The sequence below is a fragment of the Sapajus apella genome, unplaced genomic scaffold (assembly GCF_009761245.1).
Source record: "Sapajus apella isolate SASKATOON/1434 unplaced genomic scaffold, GSC_monkey_1.0 scaffold4, whole genome shotgun sequence".
Lineage (NCBI taxonomy): Eukaryota > Metazoa > Chordata > Mammalia > Primates > Cebidae > Sapajus > Sapajus apella.
Window position 1 is genome coordinate 21499941 of NW_022436944.1, and position 24100 is coordinate 21524040.

The 24100-nt window shown below is 34.6% G+C and overlaps 1 protein-coding gene across 3 annotated transcripts in view; it reads left to right on the plus strand.

Moving 5' to 3' along the window:
- PLOD2 (procollagen-lysine,2-oxoglutarate 5-dioxygenase 2) overlaps positions 1 to 24100 on the plus strand; it is a 95932-nt gene that overhangs the window by 35508 nt on the left and 36324 nt on the right. For all 3 annotated transcript variants that reach the window (XM_032264139.1, XM_032264146.1, XM_032264152.1), the window contains exons 2-7: positions 2634 to 2725; positions 5650 to 5786; positions 12305 to 12468; positions 16548 to 16660; positions 19274 to 19337; positions 20715 to 20812. In XM_032264139.1, coding sequence (XP_032120030.1) covers positions 2634 to 2725; positions 5650 to 5786; positions 12305 to 12468; positions 16548 to 16660; positions 19274 to 19337; positions 20715 to 20812 — 668 coding nt within the window. The remainder of the gene's footprint in view (positions 1 to 2633; positions 2726 to 5649; positions 5787 to 12304; positions 12469 to 16547; positions 16661 to 19273; positions 19338 to 20714; positions 20813 to 24100) is intronic.

The window sequence follows — 24100 nt, forward strand, 5'->3', positions numbered from 1 at the left end:
AAATTATATCTATTTGATTCTTTTCTCTCTTCTTTGTTAGTCTGGCTAATAGTCTATCTGTTTTATTAATCTTCTCAAAAAACCGGCTCCTGGATTCATTGATTTTTTTCAAAAGGTTTTTTCTTTTTTTTTTCCCCATTTATTTATTTTATTGCATTTTAGGTTTTGGGGTACATGTGAAGGACATGCAAAATTGTTGCATAGGAACACACGTGGCAGTGTGATTTGCTGCCTTCCTCCCCATCACCTACATCTGGCATTTCTCCCCTTGCTATTTTGATGTCTCCATCGGCTTCCCCAGATTCATAAAGCAAGTTCTTAGAGACCTGCAAAGAGACTTAGACTCCCACACAATAATAGTGGGAGACTTTAACACCCCCGTCAATATTAGATCAACAAGACAGAAAATTAACAAGAATATTCAGTACTTGAACTTGGCCTTGGACCAAGCAGAACTAATAGACATCTACAGAACTCTCCAACCCAAATCAACAGAAATTACAGCCTTCTTAGCACCACATTGACTTATTGTAAAATTGACAACATAATTGCAAGTAAGGCACTCCTCAGCAAATGCAAAAGAACTGAAGTCATAGCAAACAGTCTGTCCAACAACAGGGCAATCAAATTCAAATTCAGGATTAAGAAACTTACTAAAAACCACACAACTACATGGAAACTGAGCAACCTGTTCCTGAATGACTAAGGAGTAAATAACAAAATTAAGGCAGAAATAAATAAGTTCTTTGAAACCAATGAGAGCAAAGATACAACATATCGGAATCTCTGGGACACAGCTAAAGCAGTGTTTAGAGGGAAATTTGGAAATTTGCAGTGCTAAATGCCCACAGGAGAAAGCAGGAAAGATCTCAAATTGACATCCTAACATCATAATTAAAAGAACTAGAGATCCAAGAGCAAACAAATTCAAAAGCTAGCAGAAGACAAGAAATAACTAAGTGTAGTTAATTCGTAAGATTTATATAGAAAAATTGAAGAAATGTAACTTTAAATAGATTAATTTTATTACAGATAGGCTTTAAAATGTATGCTCTGTGGTATTTCCTATTTTGAAATTTATTCTGAATAATGTCAGATTTTCATAATTCAGTTAATCTCTGTTTGAAACTTTATAAATGAATTAAAAAAGAGAAAACAAAAACCCTCCTCCTCCTGGGTTCAAGTGATCCTCCTGCCTGACCCTCCCGAGTAGCTGGGATTACAAGCATGTGCCACCATGCCTGACTAATTTTTTTATTTTTAGTAGAGACAAGGTTTCGCCATATTGGCCAGGCGGGTCTCAAAGTGCTGACCTTGAGTGATCTGGCCACCTCGGCTTCCCGAAGTGATGGGATTACAGGCATGAGCTACCACAAGAAAGAAATACCTCTTTCTTAGGAAAAAATCTAAGAACATTGATGTTTATCTTCATGGATTTTTTTTTTGGTTGACTAATGAATGTTTGAATTTAATATTTCTTTGTGTATTGCACTTATTTATATTTTAGCATAGTTGTTTTCAAAATTTGACAGATAAATATATTTGTTCATCTGCTATAATATTTAGCTGATCCTATAATGCATTATTGTCATGTTTGGTGATTGTCTGTTGCTTAGAGGACACTCAAAACCTGAATTTTTTTCTTATAAATAGAGAGCAAGTCAGAAACAAATGATGTTACTCAGAGAATGTTGAAAATATGTTAGTTTTGCTTTCTTAGTGTGTGGGTTCTTCTAAATCTTCAGTTAAAAAAAATATTCTAGCCCTTTTGGCATTTGTTGATGCACTTGTTTCTTCTGTGCATTTTCCAACATGTCTTTTCTTATTAATAATAATCATTATCTGTAGTAGCTTATATAGGTATTTTGAGACAATTCCTTAAATCTATCTACTTCTACTAAAAAGAAGTCTTAGGTTGGATTGAAAATAATAATTCATTATAAAATGGTAGTTAACCGCTGTATATTTACTAGGGCAGTAGTTATTTTGATTCCATTTACTCTTTGAAGAAAAACCAAAACACAATAAATAAATAAATAAATAAATAAATAAATAAATGTTGCTTATAAGACTTTTCACAAGAAAGCAATGCTGGATAGGAGAAAAAAATTAAGATTTTGTTTTTAAATATTTGCTCCCAGTTGTGACAATTTATTTTGGAAAATTAGGATCAGATTTAATTATTGTATCTGTTTTTTGTATATGTCATTGTTTTGATGAATGTAATTTGCCAGTATCCTCACTGATGGTTGTCATAAATCTGGAATAAGTTATAGGTGATGGTGAAGTTTGTTGATTAGATAACGTCTAAGAGAATCTTAATCATTACAGGTTATAAAAATGTTCATTTTATGGAAATTTTTCTTGATGTTGAAATACTCTATTGATGGCATGCTTTTTCTTGCCAATGTACTTTCTTGCATTGAAATAATTGTCATTTGAAAGTTCATAATTTGGCAGTAATACAACCAGTCTGAGTCATCTATTTCCACAGCTTTGTTTAGTCTTGTGTAGATCAATAAACCAGAATATTCCCATGGGTTTAGTGAGGTCTCTAATTACTGTAGTGATTTGTAAAATGTGAGCTTTTGATCTGTTGGTAAACCTTCTTGTGTTTTCTTTTGTCTTTGCAGATAAATTATTAGTTATAACTGTAGCAACAAAAGAAAGTGATGGGTTCCATCGATTTATGCAGTCAGCCAAATATTTCAATTATACTGTGAAGGTATGGTATATTCTTTAACCTATGAAGATCCTATAATATGTGCCTAATGTACATTTTTCATAATAATAGCAGTATAATCTGTAATCCTCACAAGGAAGATAACAGTTTGTTACATAATTGCTGTTAGTTCATGCAGTTTTGGGGCTTGTTAATAGTTCCACACACAAAGAAGTAGTCAATGCTTGAGGTGAGGGATAGCTAAAGTACTCTGACTTGGCCATTACACATTATATGCCTGTATCAAAATACCACACGTACCCCATAAATATGCAAGTATTATGCACCTATAACAATTAAAAATAAAATAATACTGTGCCACTCAAACAATAATTTTTGCTAAAGTTCTTTATAAATGCACTCTATAAAACAGCAGAAAAATACATTAATATGTATTTGCATATATAACTAATTTCTTTCTGGCAGGTCACCTATGAACACAATGTAAATAAGATTTGGCAGGGACTTTTTTCACTGACTGAATAATTTTTTCTGTAATGGGTTTTTCTATCATAGTATGATTCTTTGTTTACAGAGAATTAGAAACATAACTGTGAAGAGGAAGAGTGTGCTTTTACTATTACTGAAAATTGCTAATTTTTTCTTGTTTTTTTTTTTTTTTTTTTTTTCTTTCAGAGGAATTTGGGAGCATTGTTAATGTATTTTTAACCAAATCTATTTTAGAAAACTTATCTCCAGCTGAACGTCTGATTGACAAATGATCACAGGGAACTTGGGGAAATTGACAGAACTATTAAACTTAGCTATGAGAGTCCTGCCATTTTATTTACTTACTTGTTTTTATTTAGTAGAAAGAAGTATCTATCAGCAAAGTTTTTTCTACAAATAAGAGGATAACAGGGCAATATCTAGATAGGAACACAAAAAGCAAAAACTTTTTTAAAAAAGGAGAAAAATTGATTTTTGTTTGGAGAAAAACTGAGCCATTTGAGTATGTAATATATTAAAAAGTAGTTTTTTATTACATAACCACTGGAATATTAGGTATAGCTATAAATACAGAACAGCTAAATGTTAATGTAGAACAGCTAGTAAATAGCTAAATTTTGCTGAAAAAGAGATCTAGTTGTAACAACTAGATGTTTAACATAGGATAAATGAAAAACATGTTAGAAATATGTTATTATGATAGATTAAAATTGTAGTAGTATGCACTGATGGGAGACACTGTGGAGGTAAAATTAAAATTAGGATAAAATAATGCTGAAATCTAGTTGGGGAATCGTTAGGGTTCAGACTGGGGAGAGAGTGGAATGTTTCTTATTTGCAAGGTACCTTGTAAGGAACTTTATATATGATGTGCTGCTAAGTCACTATGTGAACCATGTAAGGTAAATACTACTTTATTTCTGGATGAGGAAAACTAGTCCCAAGGCAAGTAACTATAAAGTATAATATCAGATCTTGGACCCTAGCCACATTTAACTTATTGGCATTTATGATCCTTTTGCTCTCTCCTCATGTAATTCAGTGGTTCCCAAAATGTGGACCCCAGACCAGCAATATCTGCATCACCTGGCTACTGGTTAGAAAGAAAAAATGATCAGGCTCCACCTTAGACCAACTGAATTATGAATTCTGGGAGTGATATCTGAAGTCTGTGTTTGAACAAGGTTTCCACTGATTTGTAAGCACACTGAAATCTGACAACCACTAGTGTAGTGGAAATAACTCTCTCAATAGAGAGTAGTCCTTAACATAGTGCATTGCACAGAGCAGACTCTCAGATGTGGTTGGGCCCAATGTTGCTTCTGGATTAGAGATTCCAGATGGGTTGTGAAACAAATTTCAGGGCCACAGGACGCCAATATTTAGAGCTAGAACTGTTAATGCTACTAGATTGGCCAACTTGAGTCCACATCCAAAACAGCTTGCGTTTTCTTGGGTGGTGTTTTTCCCTCAGCCTTCCACATAGGAAGTGATAAGTTATAATAAGACATTTGAGGCTGGGAGCCTCACAGGCTTTGCTAGCAAGATTTATCTTCAGCTCAGTGTTAAGTACAGTTGGAACTAATGGTATTTATTTTTAAATTTTATTGTATCCTTTTCTTGTGTTTTTATTTTATCCTTTTCTTGTGTTTTTATTTAATTTCATTCTCCATTAATTTCCAGATCTCTTAGTAGATCATTGTAATGGCAACTTTAGACCTTTTTTTTCGATTAAAGTAAGAGAAAAGGTGTGTGTTATGTGGGGGAAGGGACATGTATTATACTTTCTGTTCCCTTAGTGTCAGTGTGTCACAGTGCATTTCCAATTCAGGAAGCAGTTGTTGAGGCTCAAGCAAATAGTGAAGAGAAAGGGTACAGGGTTTTAAAATTAAATTTAAGTTAATTGTACTTAGGCAATTTCTTGCATTGAAAAATCCTTATTAAGCTTTTGAGAATCACATAAGTTTAAGATTGATAGGGTAAAGAAGGTGATTGTTTTCTTGATGACCTCTGCAATTCCCTGAAAAGCCCATTTGGTTCACTGGGAAAATCATTTAAAGGCCTTTCATCAAGGAGTCACTGAGCTTCAATGACTTTCAGTGTTGATCTTAAAGATTTTCTGCCAGATTGAAACAAGTGATATGGGAAATTTATTGATTTTTCTTCTTCATATTGGTGTAAACAAATAGAAATAAAATGATACAGTGTGAGAAATAACTTCTGAGTCTACTTCCTTGGATTAGATGCATAACTTTTGAGATGGTAAAATTGAGAATGGCATTTTCTGGGTGGATAACATTGAAGAATTATGATCTGACTTAGGCATCTAGATTTTTTTTCCTAGCATCATGATTTCATAAATATTAGAAGAGTGGTTATGGTACAGTTTTGTTCAAGTTGATTATATCTTTAAGTTTTTCATAGCACTTTCAAAATTTGAGTTTTGCTCAGGAATGAAATGTTGATTTTGTTTATAGGTCCTTGGTCAAGGAGAAGAGTGGAGAGGTGGTGATGGAATTAATAGTATTGGAGGAGGCCAAAAAGTGAGATTAATGAAAGAAGTCATGGGACACTATGCTGATCAAGATGATCTGGTTGTCATGTTTACTGAATGGTAAGAGAAACACCCTGTGGATTTTAAAATCTATATTAAATTACTTTTTAAAGAACTGAGATTATATTTGTAGATTATATATTAAAATATTCTATTGACAAGGAATCATTGTTTTAAAAAGTAGATATTAATCATAGTTATAAAACTATTTTATTAATCAGTTATGCTGCGGTAAATTTCTGAGACTGCATAATTTATAAAGAAAAGAGCCTTGATTGGCTCACAGTTTCACAGGCTATACAGGAAGCATGACGCTGGCCATCTGCTTGGCTTCTGGGGAGGCCTCAGAAAACTTAGGATCATGGCAGAAAGCAAAGAGGGAGTGAAGGCTTCACATGCTCTCCCACATGGTGGGAGCAGGAGAAAGTGAGGGGAGGTGCTCCATACTTTTAAACAACCAGATCTCATGAGAACTCTATAATGAAAACAGCACTAGGGGGATGGTGCTAAACTATTGGACTGCCCTCATGATCCAATCATCTTCTACCCAGCCCCACTTCCAATACTGAGGATTACATTTCAACATAAGATTAGGGTGGGGACATAGATCCAAATTATATCAGCCATGGTCTGACATGATGTAATGTTATCAAAGATGATGAATTACCATAAATGCTAATGAGACAACATGGCAAGAAGTAACATTTTGTGACATTCATACTTTAGTTTTGAGTTAAGGTTAAAGATCATAGTGAAGGGTAGCTTAATGGATTCTGGTTAAACAAAAGAAAAAAAGACCATGCAAAATTAGAAATACAAGTGAGACATAAGAAAGCCTGTAATACTAAGAAGAACCTTTAAATGTATTTTGTATAATATTTCCCTCTCCTAATTAAATATCCACTGTTTTTATTTACCATCTTCTTATAATTTTAAATAATATTAAATTGTCATGAGTTATTAGTTGCCACTTCTTTTCTTTTCTTCTCTGTATCTTATTTGTTTTTGTTATTAATTGCTCATTTTAAATCCCTGTGAATTTTCCCCTCTAACTTAGGAAAGTCTTTTTAAGTATTTTTCTCAATTTGAAAATATAAAGATACAAATTATTTGCAGATGAAAATAAGAGTAGTATTTTTATGCAAGTATGTAAATAAGAAACTTGTAAATTATTAAAAGAAAATAGATATTAATATAATGAAATCCCAGTGCCATACACACTTAAAAGTTTTTAACAGATACAAATAACACTTGCATCTGTAAAATTTTCCTGTTTTACACAAAAAATTAAGTTCTACTTGTGGTTACCTATATGAAGTATGGTAAGGCAAGTGTTAGCAGTAGTTTACTGGGAATTTTTATACAGCATCTGTTATTTTTTTTACACTGAGAAAAAGAATACAAAGTTCAGTAAAATTGCTTTCTAGATTAAATGATGAGTATGTTTTGGTTTAAAATTACCATGGATTTCAAACAACCGTATTCGTCAGCTTGTACTTGCCACATGTACATTTTGACTTTGGCTGTGAGGCACATTCTCCTTGTAAGAGTTACTACATATGAGTCAGAAATGATTTTAGATCGCCAAACTTCCTTTTGGATTTTAGGAAGAACTCCTTTTATCTACCCTTACTTTCACATCACCATCCCCCACCTCTGGCCCCCTATCTAGCGTTTAGCCTTGTGGATAACTGGTATAGTGAGGGACCTGTTTTTTTTCCTCATGAGAAGAAGGACACTGTAAGATACCTAAAGCCTGCTTGAGGTTGAGTTTGTTACTTTAGATGATAGTTTAAGACCCAGTTTGACAGAAAAAGTAATAAAATTTTACTGGAAGATACAGTATCTTCCAGGCAGTGTTAGTGTTTGTGATATATCACTGTACCAAACAGATAAAACTTCTGAAAACTCCTGTAAGAACAGCCAGCTAACTGAAAACATGGATCCCAGCTTAGCCAATTCATTGTCTAAGAGGGGTCATTAATATTTTCTCCATCATTACCAACCATGACTATCCTGTGAAAAAAAACCTAGGGGTCATGAGAAAGTAACCAGGAGGGTAAAGAGGGATGAGCAATTGAAGCCATTTAAGAGATTTTTCCCCCTCTTAGTTTTAGAAACAACACCTTTTTTTTTAAAAGTACAGAGTGATGAATCTAGTTGAAAACTGTAGGTAATCTAGGACCTAGGAGAATTAATTAAGCTGTTTGTAAATTGTTTGAAATACGATGCCCATTCTGTATAACAATTGCTGAACTCTTAATTAAGGTTAGCTCTTTATGATAAAGGGCCAGAATTCAGGATATATTCATTTTAATAAAACAAATTCTTATTTTTTATGGAATATTTTAAGGACAATTCAACTGTAATAATTAGTTTTATGGAAGCATAGGTCACTATTATATAAAAATATACACAGATTTATATACCTTTCTCCTGTGAAAAGGGTATATATACTCTCTCTTTCTCCTCTGAACTCAAAAACCACTCTCTTTCTATGGGCATGATGTAAGGGCGGGTTGTGGGTGCTCTCGGTGGCCCGTGTGGGCAGAGCAGAAAACCACCACTCTAAGCATCTTCTTTTTTCCATCAGTAAAATCCATGGGTGAATGAGATTCCCAAGTGCTTCAGCCCAGTCTCCAAGCCCCAGCTCCTTGTGATATATAGTGGTTTTGATGGGCCTTTTAAGAAACATAACTTTATTATGGTATAATTTATATAACATGCCATAAACATTTGTAACAGTCAATGAATTTAATTAAATTTACAGATTCGTGCAGTCATCCATATTATTCAATTTTAGAACATTTCCAATATTCCATAATTATCCCTTATGCCATTTAGACATGCTAAAAAGCCTGAATTAATTTAGAAACAATTTTTTGCATTCCTTCCATGGAATATGTGTTCTAAACTTTCTTTTGGATGAATATTTAAAATTAGAAACTCGCTCTTTATAAATATACTCTGTAGGGTAGATTTATCATATTTAATTTAGAGAGAAAATAAATATTTGACAAGGTTTTAGGTTATTCTCAGAACAAAGGGAAAACTGAAAATGTCCATGTAATAAATTGCTTCAATCTTTTTTTTAACTTATTTCATGCTGCAGTATGTGTGTGTGTGTCAGTGTGTGTTTTCTTGCAATTAATATAGGCTTATAAAGTTTGATAATCTCTCCTTGATTAGAACAGTTACCAAAAAATATAATGAATTTGGTGAGTTTTTTTTTTGAAATAGGCTAATGAAAATTTTAGGGACAAACATAATTAGATGGCTATAGACTTATGGAGAAAAATGATGTCATAAATATAATATACCTTAATCAAAGGGAATGAGCATGTTGAGTTTTATAACTGGGTATTTTGGATTTGTTTTAGAATTATGTTATAAAGCTTGTATTTCTTCTACTCTAGTCATATTGATGAAAGATGAGCAGACCTAATTATTATATGTTAGCCAGTGCTTGCTTATTATTTTTGAAAGGATAATATATAAACCAAAATATAACAAAGTATTTGTGTTCTTGGGAGTAAATTTGATACATACTGAATATCTTCACACAACTTTTGCTATGTTGCTTATAGTAAAGTATAAACCAACAGTCTCAGCCCTAAAATAAAGCATATGATCAAATAAGTTTTCCCGATTTGGGGACGTCAAATAAAGTCACCTAATAAAAATTCTGGCTGTTTGTTCCTTTTTCTTTTTGACTTAAAAATTTCTTTTAGACTTAAGAAAGTTATTAAGAAGAAAAACAGAAATAATGTTGGTGCTATTAATACTTGAATTTGAATTTGGGACAGGGCAGTAATTGCACTTTTTTTGGTGGCACTGTATGTAACTCTACTGATTAGCATGCAGATGTGCACCATGTTGAAGACTCCCAGTATATGAAATATTTGAAAGACATATATGGTGGTGGTTACTGGCCTTACAAAAAAGGAGCATTTATTTTGTGGAAATATCTATTCAAAGATATATAGAAACCTCCCGGTTCATTGAAGTATTTGTTTAAAGATGATTATGAATTTGAGGTAATATAAAAGAATTGGCTGTTGCCAACAAAAGACTAAACTTAAAAAAAATTGGAATGGTAGTTAGTGATATACTATAAAAGTTGATATATTTAGTTAAAATGAATATTAAGTGTAGTCATTATTTGAGCAGTTTCCTAGGTGGCTCTGATCTGCAAGGTTGACCTAAGATAAATAAACGCTGGTTATAAATGGAGGGATAGTTTCAGTCACACAAATCCCTGCCGTTCACTAGTGTACTTTGTTACTTTGACTGTATATGGGTAGTTTCTATTCAGTTATCTTGCTGAATTGTATGTTTCACACAGTGAATGAAGCTGGGGCCTGTCCCTCAATTGCATATATTCAAGATGCAGTAGCAAGAAATCAGTACAAGTTGGGTAACGGTGAATTACATTACAAGAAGAAATAGACCTCTCAAGAAGGGGAAATAATGGTTGATACTTTGAAACTATTTTTTGACATTTTTGTTGTTGTTCATCTGGAGAAATAAGATGACTTCTAAAGGCAGGAAAGCATCTGAACTTTTTAAATACCAAATAATTGAAATTATTTAAAAGCTGAATTTTGAGTAGAAACTATGAATATGAGGCTATTGCTTCTGATTTCATGTAGGCCAAGTTTTTTTTGGCTTCTCATTGATCATTATTTTGCTGAAAAAGTGGTAAAAGTGAACGAGTTTTCCACTTTGCTTTCATGATACATGTATTGAGCACAAAATGTGATCCAGGCATTGAAGTTATTTCTATAGAAAAAGAGATATAAATAGATGCTACCCTCAAGGAATTATCATTTATATCATACTAATTCTGTGGACAAAACAAAACAAACATTGTGGAAAAATAATGCATAGCTTTTTAAAAACTTGAATATTGGCATAATCTCTACAGAATCATTTATTTTTAGGAAAGTTGTGAAAGATTGTGTTTTATTGAGTCACTTAGATATTATTTTGAAAATAGCATTTTAATGATTTTGTTGTTATTGTCAAAGTATGATTTATATGTGTTGTTCTAAAGGTGATCAGATCTTATTTGTATTCTAGGATGTAAACGTTATATACTTCTCACAATTCAGAGTACATTTCCAACATGCTTGACTTTTATATTGTTTTACATAATTTATAGAAAAGACAGACTGAAAGTTTTTTGAAAGCAAAACTTTTAAAATACAATATTTGTAATTTTAACTAACAATAGCAGATTTATTTGACTCCTTCTTGGTGGTGGTAATATTTTAAGTGTGCAGATGCAAAGAACTTAGCCATTTGTGATGGACAGCATTTTATTATATTAGTGTAAAAGAAAGCCAAATCACATCATGAATCCCAATTTCTATACTACTACTTTCTTCTTCCTTTCTTTTTTTTTTAAAGGAAAGATTTAAATCATTAGCTGTACTTCAGTATATTGCACTGCCTTCTGGTTCATCTAAAATAGTGTGAAATATGTTTAGGAATTAAGTAGAAATTGATGTTTCTTAAATTGTTTAAATGTTCTTCTTAACATTTACCGAGTATGGGTGAGCACATTAGTGAGTAGATTGAAATGAGGAAAAAGCAGATGACATGCAAAAGAAGTGTTAGGTGTTCCCATATGCCTAGATTGCCCCTGGGTATTCTCATATGTGATTATTTTGTCTATTACATGTATGTAGGTGTGTATTCCCAAATCAGATTGTCTGCTTCTTGAATTTTATCCTTCTTAGGAAAATGTACTAAGCATCTGTCATTTTCAAAATATGATGCTGGATGCTGCTGGATGTGTAAAATATGGTCCTAGCTGCTCTGGCAGTGGCGCAACCTCCGCCTCCCAGCTTCAATTCTCCTGCCTCAGCCTCCCGAGTAGCTGGGACTGCAGGCACGTGCCACCATGCCCAGCTAATTTTTGTATTTTTTTAGTAGAGACGGGGTTTCACTATGTTGGCCAGGATGGTCTTGATCTCTTGACCTTGTGATCCGCCTGCCTTGGCCTCCCAAAGGGTTGGAATTACAGGTGTGAGCCACTGCGCCTGGCCTGAACACACTTCTTTTAAGATTCCATGCCGAACAGTCATTGAAATGTTAAACATACATTGATGACATTTAGCAGTTAAACACATTTTGTCAAAGATAATGGATTCTTTAGAAACTATAATGGACTGGTACAAATTTACTTGAAATATTAGGCAGTTATGGCAACTTTTGTAAATGACTATCTGTATGATTAAGTTAAACAACAAGTAACTGCACTTCTCACATTTCAATACTGTTTTATAATTTCAGTTTGGGAATAAGTGATTATTGAAAAAAATTAAGGCTAACACTAAAATAGCTGTCTTTTATTTGGACTTCATTTGCTAATGTAATGGAAACACGAGTAATTCAATGCAATCCGTATAATTTGAGGGAAATTTTGTTTAGTGTTCTATGTAAATAGTTGGCACAGATATTAATCTTGTGTTGGATTCTAGATTGTGACATTGGTTAGAGAACTTTTCATGGTTTATGTGCCTAAATTCTGACAAATGTATTTTTAAACATCTTTTTTCCTCATTGAACAGCTTTGATGTCATATTTGCTGGTGGTCCAGAAGAACTTCTAAAAAAATTCCAAAAGGCAAACCACAAAGTGGTCTTTGCAGCAGATGGAATTCTGTGGCCAGATAAAAGACTAGCAGACAAGTATCCTGTTGTGCACATTGGGAAACGTTATCTGAATTCAGGAGGTGAGTTAGATACTGGAAGAAAAGTTTAATGCCAGTTATAAATATTGATGAAACAACCATTTTTGTAGGTGTCGTAACTTTAGATATGAAGTTTTAAATAACCCTTATCTTATTATCACTGTATTGACAAACCGTTTTCCCATATATTATGTCATTTCGTTCTCCTGAAAACACTAGGTAATAAAAATGTTATTATTTCCATGTTATAAGTGAGGAAACTCAAGTTTTTCAAATTTAAGTGACTTCTAGATATACTCTGTTTTTTTTTTTTCCCATTTATTTATTTTATTGCTTTTTACATTTTGGGGTACATGTGAAGAACATGCAAAATTGTTGCATAGGAACACACGTGGCAGTGTGATTTGCTGCCTTCCTCCCCATCACCTACATCTGGCATTTCTCCCCTTGCTATCTCTCCCCAGCTTCCCACCCCCCACCCTCCCTCCCCTATTTCCCCTCAACTGACCCCAGTGTGTAGTGCTCCCCTCCCTGTGTCCATGTGTTCTCATTGTTCAACACATGTGTTCTCATTGTTCAACACCCGCCTATGAGTGAGAACATGCGGTGTTTGATCTTCTGCTCTTCTGTCAGTTTGCTGAGAATGATGGTTTCCAGGTTCATCCATGTGCCTACAAAGGACCCAAACTCATCGTTTCTGATGGCTGCATAATATTCCATGGTGTATATGTGCCTATACTCTGTTGTTAAAGGAAAAAAGTATGGATCCAGGTCTTTTAATTATGACACATTGAAAATTTTCTTCCTATAGGATAATAGGATTAGTAAGCTTACTTTAAAAAAGTTCATTCTTAGTCTGCAATCAAGTAGCTTTTAAGAATAGTTACTAATTTTATCTGACTTTAAACATTATTGTAGTAAATAAGTGATTTGTCTTGAACTCAGTAGTCAAAACTATTCAATATTGAGGGTCTGGGAATATTTAAAATACTGCATTAGCTGTGCTAACATGGATTAAAGGAACAAATTACCATATTCCTCAGTCCACTCTTTAGAAAATTAGATAAAATTTGACTTTTGATGTTATAATGGCTACAAATTTATTTTTTCTAGTTTGAGATTAATGTAGACATATGGACAACAGACGTAACCAAATAGGATGAAGGACATGTTAGAGAAACAAATTGGGTACAAATTGCAAACCACATTAGAAAAATGGATTTTGGGGGTGATCTACATGTATATAGCTAATGCGATCCAGGCTAGTTAAATTAAGTGCTGCTTCAGGTAGCAGCATATCTGGGTTCTAGGCTTTGCTTAGCCACTAGGAAGTGATTTAGTTTCTTGGTAATACCTCAATTCCAGCTCTTTGTACCCATAGTTTATTTTATCAACCTATTCCCACAGTTGTACCTTGGAACTTTGTTAGCTCATGTAGATTTTGTACTTTTGAAACATTAAATTCCAATTTTCACTGCCTAGCTTCAAATCCCTTTTCTTTTTCATCTCAGTATTTCTACAAATCATGCTTTCTGGGATCTCTTGACCATTTTCTTTTCTCCAAATCTATCTACTACCTTTGGATTTAGCTTCCATATTCAAGTGAGAACCCAAGGTTTAACTTAGTGGTTACTCTGTACTTAATGCCTTAGCAGTCTTTCTTTGTTGGATTTCAGTTCATGAACCATCAAAGCCTCTCCCTAAGACGGCTACCCACCCTCACTTCTCTCCTTGAGCATTCGGCTCCTGGATGGGTGCCGCTTCCACATCATGGCTTCCATATTGTCAAGACCTTAGTAACACATGGCTAATCTTGTAACCAATTCTAAGTCCTCCATTGTTTAAAACCAATTTTTTTTTTTTTTTTTTTGAGACTGAGTTTATCTCCTATTGTCCAGGCTGGAGTGCAGTGGTGCAATCTCCACTCACCACAACCTCCGCCTCCCAGATTCAAGTGATTATACTGCTTTGGCCTCCCAAGTAGCTGGGATTACAGGCATGAGCCACCACACCCAGCTAATTTTTTAGTATTTTTAGTAGAGACAGAGTTTTCTCCATGTTGGTCTGGCTGGTCTTGAATTCCCGACCTCAGGTGGTCTGCCTGCGTTGGCATCCCAAAGTGGTGGGATTATAGGCGTGAGGCATAGCGCCTGGCTGTTAAACTAATTTTTAAAGGAAGTATTTAGCTATGGAACTCTGAGACATGTTTTATTTTATACTTACTGAAATTTTTCTGAAGATGACTTGCATAGAGAAATCTCACATGTAAATTTATCTCAAATAGTGATGTATATACTCAGGTGGTTAGGTTTCAGACAGACTCATAGTGCTTTGGAAACAGCAAGAAATTAGCAAGCAAGTGCAGTTGTAAGCCAGTTTAAATAAGGAAATGGTGTTTATAAGTGGAAAAAGGTGTTTATAAAAGTGTCTATAAAAGGACATCAAAGCATCATCCTTATGCTTTCTGTAGTCAGAATCATTAGAGATTGGCAGAAAATATACATATGTTTAATAAAAGTTTGTATAGTTTTGTGGATAACATATTGACAATTATTTAAGGGACATGAGGTGTTTGTGGGTATATTATTTAGTTTTTAAAAATAGTTTTAAAAATAGTTTTTGTCCAGGCACAGTGTAGGGGGACCTAGGGAGGAAGGTCACTTGACACAGGAGTTCAGTGCAGCCTGTGTAATGTAGGGAAATCCCAACTCTACTAAAAATATTTTGAAAAATTAGCTGGGCTTGGTAGCACATGCCTGTGGTCCTAGCTACTTGGGAGACTAAGGTGAGAAGATTGAACCTAGGAGGTCAAGGCTGCAGTGAGCCATGAGTGCACCGTTGGATTCCAGCTTGGGCGGCAGAGTGAGAGTCCCATTTCCAAAAATCAACAACAACAAAAGTTTTTAATAGAAAAATGTAAATCACATAAAATATGTAATGTGAAAATACATTTTTTTTCATTTATTGAGGACATTTGGGATCTGTAAAAAATAAGGAAACAATTTTTGAAGAACAGTAATATAAGCCATTGGAAAATGTTGCATATCTCTATGTGGTACCTTTTTCATCATAGAAGATTGGCCATAGGATTTAAAAAATTCGTTATCTTTTAGTGTTATAGAATTGTTTTATTTGGCAAGAACACCAAAAAAGTGATCAACCAGTGGTTGGTTTTGGTCATGTTTTCATTTTGTCTTTTTTTTTTTCTCCAGTAACAGCAATTTCACAAGACCTGTCTCTTTGCATTCTTTTATTCTTTTAAGAAAATTTTAATCTTGATGGTAAAAAAATAGGCTTTCCTTTAATTCACAGGAGTAACATTGGTTCCTTTTTAAAAGTATTGAATGTCAATGAAACATCACAGCTTGGCTGCATTTCCATAATTCAGAGGAAGAGTCAGACAGGAAAAATGATTCAGTTTGTGTCTTTAATAGACAAATGTTATTGGCGGTCTTAATGCTTATGCTAAGGCCAAGGAGAACAATCCAATTTTAGACTTCCTTTTTCCAGACTATGACACAAAAGCCTAGCCAGAAAATGGTTTAGCAGGCACAATAATGACTGGCCAAAGTAATGGAAACATTTCCAAAATGTCCTAGATATAACATTTCTTTGGGATGTTTGCAGTTAGTGACAAATCCAGCATTCCTTTGATTCCATTAGTATCTCTGGCACTGACAGTAAAACCACTGTAGTGGAGATTTTATTCTTTAAGAAAGAGTGAGTTATCCACAGAGACTCTGCAAACAGCTTTTTAGAAGGTCAGAGAGAAAATTCTTGTCTCAATCTATTCTTTTCCTAGTAAATCTGTTTCCCTTAGGAGCTTTGGAAAACATTAGTTCTCCCTCTTTTGTCAGTTAATTTTAGAGACTTATTTATTTAAAAAGAGTCTGGTTATTTTCTGTTTTACAGTTGGTAGCAACACTGTATTAATTTTATATATAAAACAAGGAACACTCAATAATTCATATTTCTTTCAAAGTGAGCTATGAAGTTCCAACCTAAGGATTAGGCTTCATAGCCTCATAGCTCTGTGCAACTGGTCAATGAAATTAACATGACACCAATTTTGGTCTTTGAATCCTAACTTATCTATCTACTTTCTCTCTGCTGTGTTGCAGGATTTATTGGCTATGCTCCGTACATCAACCGTATAGTTCAACAATGGAATCTCCAGGATAATGATGATGATCAGCTCTTTTACACTAAAATTTACATTGATCCACTGAAAAGGGTGTGTAACAGCTGCAATATTTTTGTTTTATTGATTTTGTTGTTTGGTGTGTTCTATTTTGTTAATGTGGAGTGGTCAGAAACAAAGGATTTTATGATACTGTGGCAACTGGTAAACCGAATTTCAAAATGTTCTTGTTGATGCCATATTTTTAATAGGTGAGATTGGTTTATCTCACCTGGCTGGGTATCAGTGCTAGCTTAATGTTTCTTTATGGCTTCTATTCTGTGGCAAAGTTGGCAAACTTGCCAAACTTGATTGGATCAGGCCGAAGGAAAGAAGAACAATGTAATGCACTGCTATATGTATTGAAACACCAATTGCAATGACTTGATACTGAAGTGAAATGGTAGCCCTCACACCAATGTCATGGCCCTGCCTCTACTGCATACTCACTTCAAGGCTGCCTTAGAATAACAGAATAAGTTACATCATCAAAACTTCTGAGCTTAGAGATTTAAAGAGACAATAATGAAATCCCAAAGATTCTACAGAATGGCTTCTTTCATACTCTTGAATAAATAGCTGTTATTTATTAACAAAGAGCATTAGAAATATGTGTTCTTGTAGTCACTCCATCTTGCAGCTATAGCTGTTTTCTCACAAAAGCTACACCAAAGCCATTTGATATCAGTGAACTTTTGTAGTTTAAAAAATGCACTGTATTCTCATTTGTAGTCCTTTAGCCTTGTGAAGCCCTTCGTACCTCTCTGAGCTTCTTTGATCCTAGTTAGGCTAGAGGCTAGACTCTGTATCCCCACTTTATCAATAGAGAAAATGAGGCCACATAGTTGGTGACATTGTAAGGACTGGATCCTTGGTTCCCTGAAAACCAAAATCTGGACTTTTTTTCCTATTTCATAAGATAATAACATAGACTTTATATGTTTAATTTGCTACAATTGTAAAATAATATTTTTTCCAATATTTGAAATGACGTGTAAATAAAGCCACTCAACAGACAGTTTTTAATTTTGAAATTACCTGTGATACCACTGAGGACAGAGACCTGCCTCTGAGATTTGGAGCCTGGAGATCATGGGTGTTGGAAAATCATTGGGGTCAAAAGCCCTGGTCATTTTTCAAATGTTTGGTGGCCCAGAGTGGATAGAGCCTGTAGGATAGTTGTAATCCTTTTTAGGAGACTTTAAAGCCAATTTGTGGATTTCAAATATTTGAGAATATGGAGCCTGAAGATTTAAAGAGATGCTAATGAAATTCCTAAGCGGTTAGAGCTCGAGGATCCACAGAACGGTGTTATAGACACAGGCTCTTGCCCTTTATTCATAAGAATATTTAGACTGTAATAAATAAACGCACTCAAAATAGCAGTGGTCTAAATAAGAAAGATGTTTTCTTTATTTTTTTTCATCATATTAAAAGTAATTAAGAGATGGGGAGCACAAGGCTGTTAGAGTGATTTTATGCTGTTAGGGTGACTTTATTACCATTGGCCCATAGCTCCTAGTTTTAATCTTTCTTCTTTGTCCAAAATGGCTACTTGAGTTCCAGTCATTGCATTCATATTCTGGGCAGCTACGAGGCAGAGTAGTGAAAACAGGCCATCTCAGTTTCATTTCTCTTTAATTAGCTTTGCTAGAAGTCTTACTGAATAGTTTCTTACACTTTGATCAGAACATATTTATGTGGCCACTCATAATACCCAAAGAGAAAAAATGTTTTTTATTTTAAGCACATGTATCTACTGAAAATCTGAGTTACTTTATTGGGGAGTTAAGGGAATATTGGGTACAATTAGCAGTCTCCCATAGGCCCTAGAGAGAACATTCCTGAAACTGATGTAAGTGAAACTTTGGAGAATAGTAAAACAAGATTTTCTAATTTGAGAATACTTTGATCATATTTACCAATATAAGTTAATATTTCATCAACTTATTTATAGATTGGATACAGATATAAAAGTTACTGAATGGTGTGTTTGTAGTTGTGGTCGTTAGGAAACAAGATTTTCTTTAAGTGTGTTTTGCAATTAGTTGCAACTATAGCTGTTTCTGTGCCTTAGCTAACTACTTTGATTAAACACTTAAGTTGTAAGAATGTTAAGCTTTAAATTCCCCCAAAGAAATATATATTTAATTATACTTTAAGTTCTGGGGTACATGTGCAGAAAGTCCTGGTTTGTTACATAGTTATACAGGTGCCATGGTGGTTTGCTGCATCCATCACCCCATCACCTGCATTTGGTATTCTAATGCTATCCCTCCACTAGCTTCCCATTCCCCAACAGGCCCCAGTGTGTGATGTTCCCCTCCCTGTGCCCTTGTGTTCTCATTATTCAACTCCCACTTATGCGTGAGAACATGCAGTGTTTGTTTTTCTGTTCTTGTGTTTTTCTGTTCTTGAGAGTGTCGGTTTCCACCTTGAACAGTGTCCTTGCAAAGGACGTGAACTCATCATTTTTTATGGCTGCATAGTATTTCATGTTGTATATGTGACACAATTTCTTTATTATAACAGAATGTGCATGTGTCTTTCTAACAGAATGATTTATAATCCTTTGGGTATATACCCAGTACAAACTATATTAATATGATAGGAATATTTGCTGTTTTTGTTGTCATTTTCAGTATCGTTTCTATTATTATTTTTTAGGAAGCTATTAACATCACATTGGATCACAAATGCAAAATTTTCCAGACCTTAAATGGAGCTGTAGGTATGCTTCCTAAATACTGGACTTCTTACGTATACAAACAAATATCTGCATTTTCAACTATCTTTAGGGGCTGTGACTAAGGTTGAGAGTGTAAATATTGTAACTTAAAAAAAATACAGGACTTGAAATTAACTTGATATAGTTCAGTACATTCGATTAAAATTATTTCCCATGACTAATGTGAAAAAGATAAGCTTCTGGCTTTAGGTAACTTAAAATTTAGTGTCCCACCATTTGGGGACTTTAGATAAGTTTATGAATTAATTACACTTCATATTACACATTTTTCAGTGAAATTCTTTGTATTGCGAATTACCCAGAGTATTAGAGTAAATCCTTTTGACCCAGCTGAAAGATAACTGGTGACAACTTAACAGACTGGGAAAGAGAGAGAGAGAGAGAATGCCCATGTGTGCATGTGCATATGTGCCTGTGCATTATAGATACATATATCTTGCTAAAATACATTAAAGATAATCAATAAAGTAAAATTTAAAATATTGTAATTTAAATACTTTAAAATATATGCATAATAATTTTAAATATATTGCAGTTTGATAACAATACTTCAAGTCAGTTAATTTAGTAAAAAGATTATCAGAATCTAGTCAGGCATGGTGGTATGCACCTGTAGTCTCAGCTATTTGAGAGGCTGAGGATTGCTTTATCCCAGGAGTTCGAGGCTGCAGTGAGCAGTGGTTATGCCCTTGCACTCCAGCCTGGGCCAGAAAGTGAGACCCAATCTCTTAAAAAAAAAAAAAAATTCTCATAATGTAAAATGTTTAGTTTGGAGTGCTTGGGAAATGAACCAGATTTTTTTTTCAAAAAAACTGCTCCTGTTCCTCTCTGACTTGAGTTTTATCTTGATTATTGTTCTAGGTCTGATTTTTAAGAACTATAAATATTATCTTTGGTAGTCAGTTGGAGAAACCTTGCTTATGTCAGACAATATTCTATTCACCATGCATATGTTGTTATTATCTTCATAATAACCCTCAAAGGCCGGCAGGGATACCGTTTGATAGATGACTAAAATGAAATACTAATTTAACTTGTCCAGAATAACATTACTATGAATGGGCAAAGGCAGGATTGCCAGATGAATTATTCTAACAGACAGCTCAATGGTTTACCACCTCAATCATTTTACTGGTGCCAGGTTGGAGTGAGTTTGCTATCTGTACCTGTTGTCACTGTCATCTTTCATTTTGGGTATCTGCTGACTTGGAGTAGATGAAGTTACTAAAAGTGTTGTAGCCCTTGAAATATTACGTACATGAGAAATTTTGTAATGATAACATACATACATACCCGCACAGACACACGAATACAGACACATTTTAAATTACTAAAACCTATTTTCTCTTTTTAAACCAGATGAAGTTGTTTTAAAATTTGAAAATGGCAAAGCCAGAGCTAAGAATACATTTTATGAAGCATTACCAGTGGCAATTAATGGAAATGGACCCACCAAGGTAAGTCACAGTTACTTTTATCTGGCTATTTCTTGGAGATAGACTATGGATTGATATGTGTAATGTCATCTATTTTATTTTCTAAAATTTCTTTCAAAGACTTAATTTTGGTGCTAAAATAAAGGCTTCATCTTTTACGCAGTATATCATCTGGTTTCATATTAATTAATCAAACTGATGATTTTTCCTCAGCAGTGGTAACCTTTTATTCTATTTATAGCACATTTAGTGTTTTATTAAATAATAACTAACTTGAAAGTGAGCCACATTATAAGAGTTTCTGAATTGTGTGTTTGTAGCTGCTGTCATTAGGAAATAAGATTTTCTTTAACTGTATTTTGCAATGAGTTGCAACTATAGCTGTTTCTGTGTCTTAGCTAACTACTTTTGTCATCTACATATTTTGATTGGATACTTAAGATGTAAGAATATTAAACTTTGGATATGTGTAATGTCATGTATTTTATTTTTTAAGATTTCTTTCTCTATGAGAGCCACATTTGTGTCATTCTGTGGTATCATTTCTCAATAGGAATTGCTCGGATCATTAAGAGATCATTTAATTCACCTGACTTGTCATTTTCTAAGTTAACAACACTGTTAAGATTGGGATATTACAATATGGCCAGAAAGCTTCCTCTTGCTCTTATTTCATTAATTACAGTTAATGAAAGTAACATAATTTGTCTAACAAAAATTTGGATGCCTTTCTGTTTCAAATATATAGATTGAGCTTGCTAAAAATGTTATTGACTGCAAAATTTATAGATGAAAACTTTGTTTTGCTTGGGTTCAAGCAAGCTGGAACATAAATTGCATTGAAAAAATATAGTAATACTGTGCTTAAAACAACCGTTTGACATGCTTAACTGCCTGGTTTAGGTGCCTAGAAAAGAGATTAACAGATTTTTATTGTGGGAAGAGAATATGGGGTGGGGGTAGCCTTCTGTTCCAAAGGAGTGAGTGATCTGAATTCCAGTAAAAGCTATGTGAATAGAAATAAATGCAAGGGAAAACCTACCCTGGCAATGGCTGCTCCATCAAATTTAAAGAAGTAGATTCCTATCTCTTCTAGTTAATCTTTCCCCTTTGGTTTAAATCCCATTCCATCTTTACTACAAAGCAGCCTCTATCTTGTGCTCCCCTTCAGTCTCTATCCTATAAACAGTTTCCCCAGCTCTGTCATCTCCTTATTAGCATTTTAAAGACCCTTTAAATACTTTTACACAGTGTATCATCTGGTTTCATATTAATTACTTAATCAAACTGATGATTAATTAACCCAAAGCAAACCTAGCCAACACAAGGTAAAACATCCTCTTCAGTCCACACTGCCTTCCAACCTGCACTTGGCTTTTCTCCTCCCCTTCACAGCCAAACTTTCTAAAATATAGACAACTTGCTGTCACTACTCCTCTTCCCATCACACCAAGAAATGCTCCTGTTAAGGTCTGTTGTGAAATCTTTGTTGAGCAGTGGACAACTGCTCAACTTCAGCCCTTATTTTTATTTTACCTAAAGACAGCATTTTACAATATGTTGATCTCATTTGGTCCTACTTGTATGCTCTTTTCCTTTGCTTCCGTGATGCTCTGCTGCTTTGTCTATTAATTTTCTGCGCTTTTCTCTTCAATCTCTATTGTTCTTTAAAATATTTATTTTTAGAAATTTTATAACTCTGTGTACATGTGGTGACCCTCATCCTATTCTGTTTTATTAAATGTTCACAGGGGCCTGTCTGAGGCCTCTTCCTTCTCTTTTCCATATACACTGTTGGGTAATTCGAGTCATTTCCTTGTCAGTGAATTCTCTCAATGCTGGTGGTTTTCAAATCCTTGCTCTAACTCCTGTGTCTTTCCTAAACTCCAGGTCAGAATACTCGAGTCATAGATTCGTTTTTGTGTCGAATATACCCAGAGATTAAGATTTGCAGCATTACTTCCCCTTATACCCAGGGCTTAACCAGAATCTGGGTTTTATTTCAGCTCCAGACACTTCCCACTCCGACAGCCCTCTGTTCTAACTTCTGTGCATGCTGGTTTTATCTCTTTTCTCAGTGGCCACAGCAACTTTCTTAGTTCAGGCATCTTGCAACCTCCTACTGGTAGCAATCACACCCCCAGCAGCCTGGAACTAGAGTACTCCGCCAAAGCAGAAACCCGTCATCTACTCACTTATATAATGACTTTCTGTGAACTTAGGTATAAAGTTGAAAATTCTCAATTTATCTTACAGAGCTCTTTATTTTACTCCTGCTTTAGTGGCCACCAGTCTACCACCCTATTCCCTCTTTCCCTCACAACACTACACACTATTCATACCCTTCTCACATTCAGTTTCTCTTCCTTTCTCCCTCTCTGCTCAGCAACACTATATTACTTTCAACTTTGCAGAAGTTTCATGTTGCTTTGTCTGAAAGTGTACTGTACATGCTTTTTATTTATTCTGGAATCCTCTGCCCCTAATTCCCACCTACTGCATCCCTACCTGCTAAGTTCTCCTTTTCTTTTAGGTGTCAGTGTAGTCTTTACTCTTCGGGTCTCTCGTGTGCTTTTGTAATATCTAGAACTACTTCTATTACAGGTACACATCACACACTGGACGGGAATGGTGTTTGCCTGTTTTCTTGTCCCTCTTACTTATTAGGCCTTTGGTCTAGGAATTACAGAAATCTTATCTGTCTTGTTTACTTTTCCCCCCGCCCAGGGCCAAGCACATGTGTAGCAAATATTAAGCTTTCAGCAAATTTTAATTGAATGTGAGAGTCAATAATCTTATGACCTATCATTATTCTTGGGAGTAATATGGCAGATTATTTTCTGGCGTTATCAAATTACTGTTGGTCGGGACACCTGTAATCCCAGCACTTTGAAAGGCAGAGGTGGGTGGATCGCTTGAGGTCAGGAGTTTGAGACTAGCCTGACCAACATGGTGAAACCCCATATCTACTAAAAACACAAAATTAGCCAGGCATGGTGGTGCAAGCCTTTAATCCCAGTTACTTGAGAGCCTGAGGCAGGAGACTCACTTGAACCTGGGAGATGAAGGTTGCAGTGACCCAAGACCCATGTCATTGCACTCCAGGCTGGCCAACAAGACTAAAACTCTTATCTCAAAAAAAACAAACAAACAAACAAAAAAAATCACTCTTGGTCACTGTAACTTTCCCTAGGCAAATTTGATAAATGAATCCTTTTACTACGTGTGTATATATACTGTTTTAGCTCTCTATGATACTGTCAGTGTCAGTTAGTCAAGAGCTAGAACAACCCCACTTTTTCCATAACT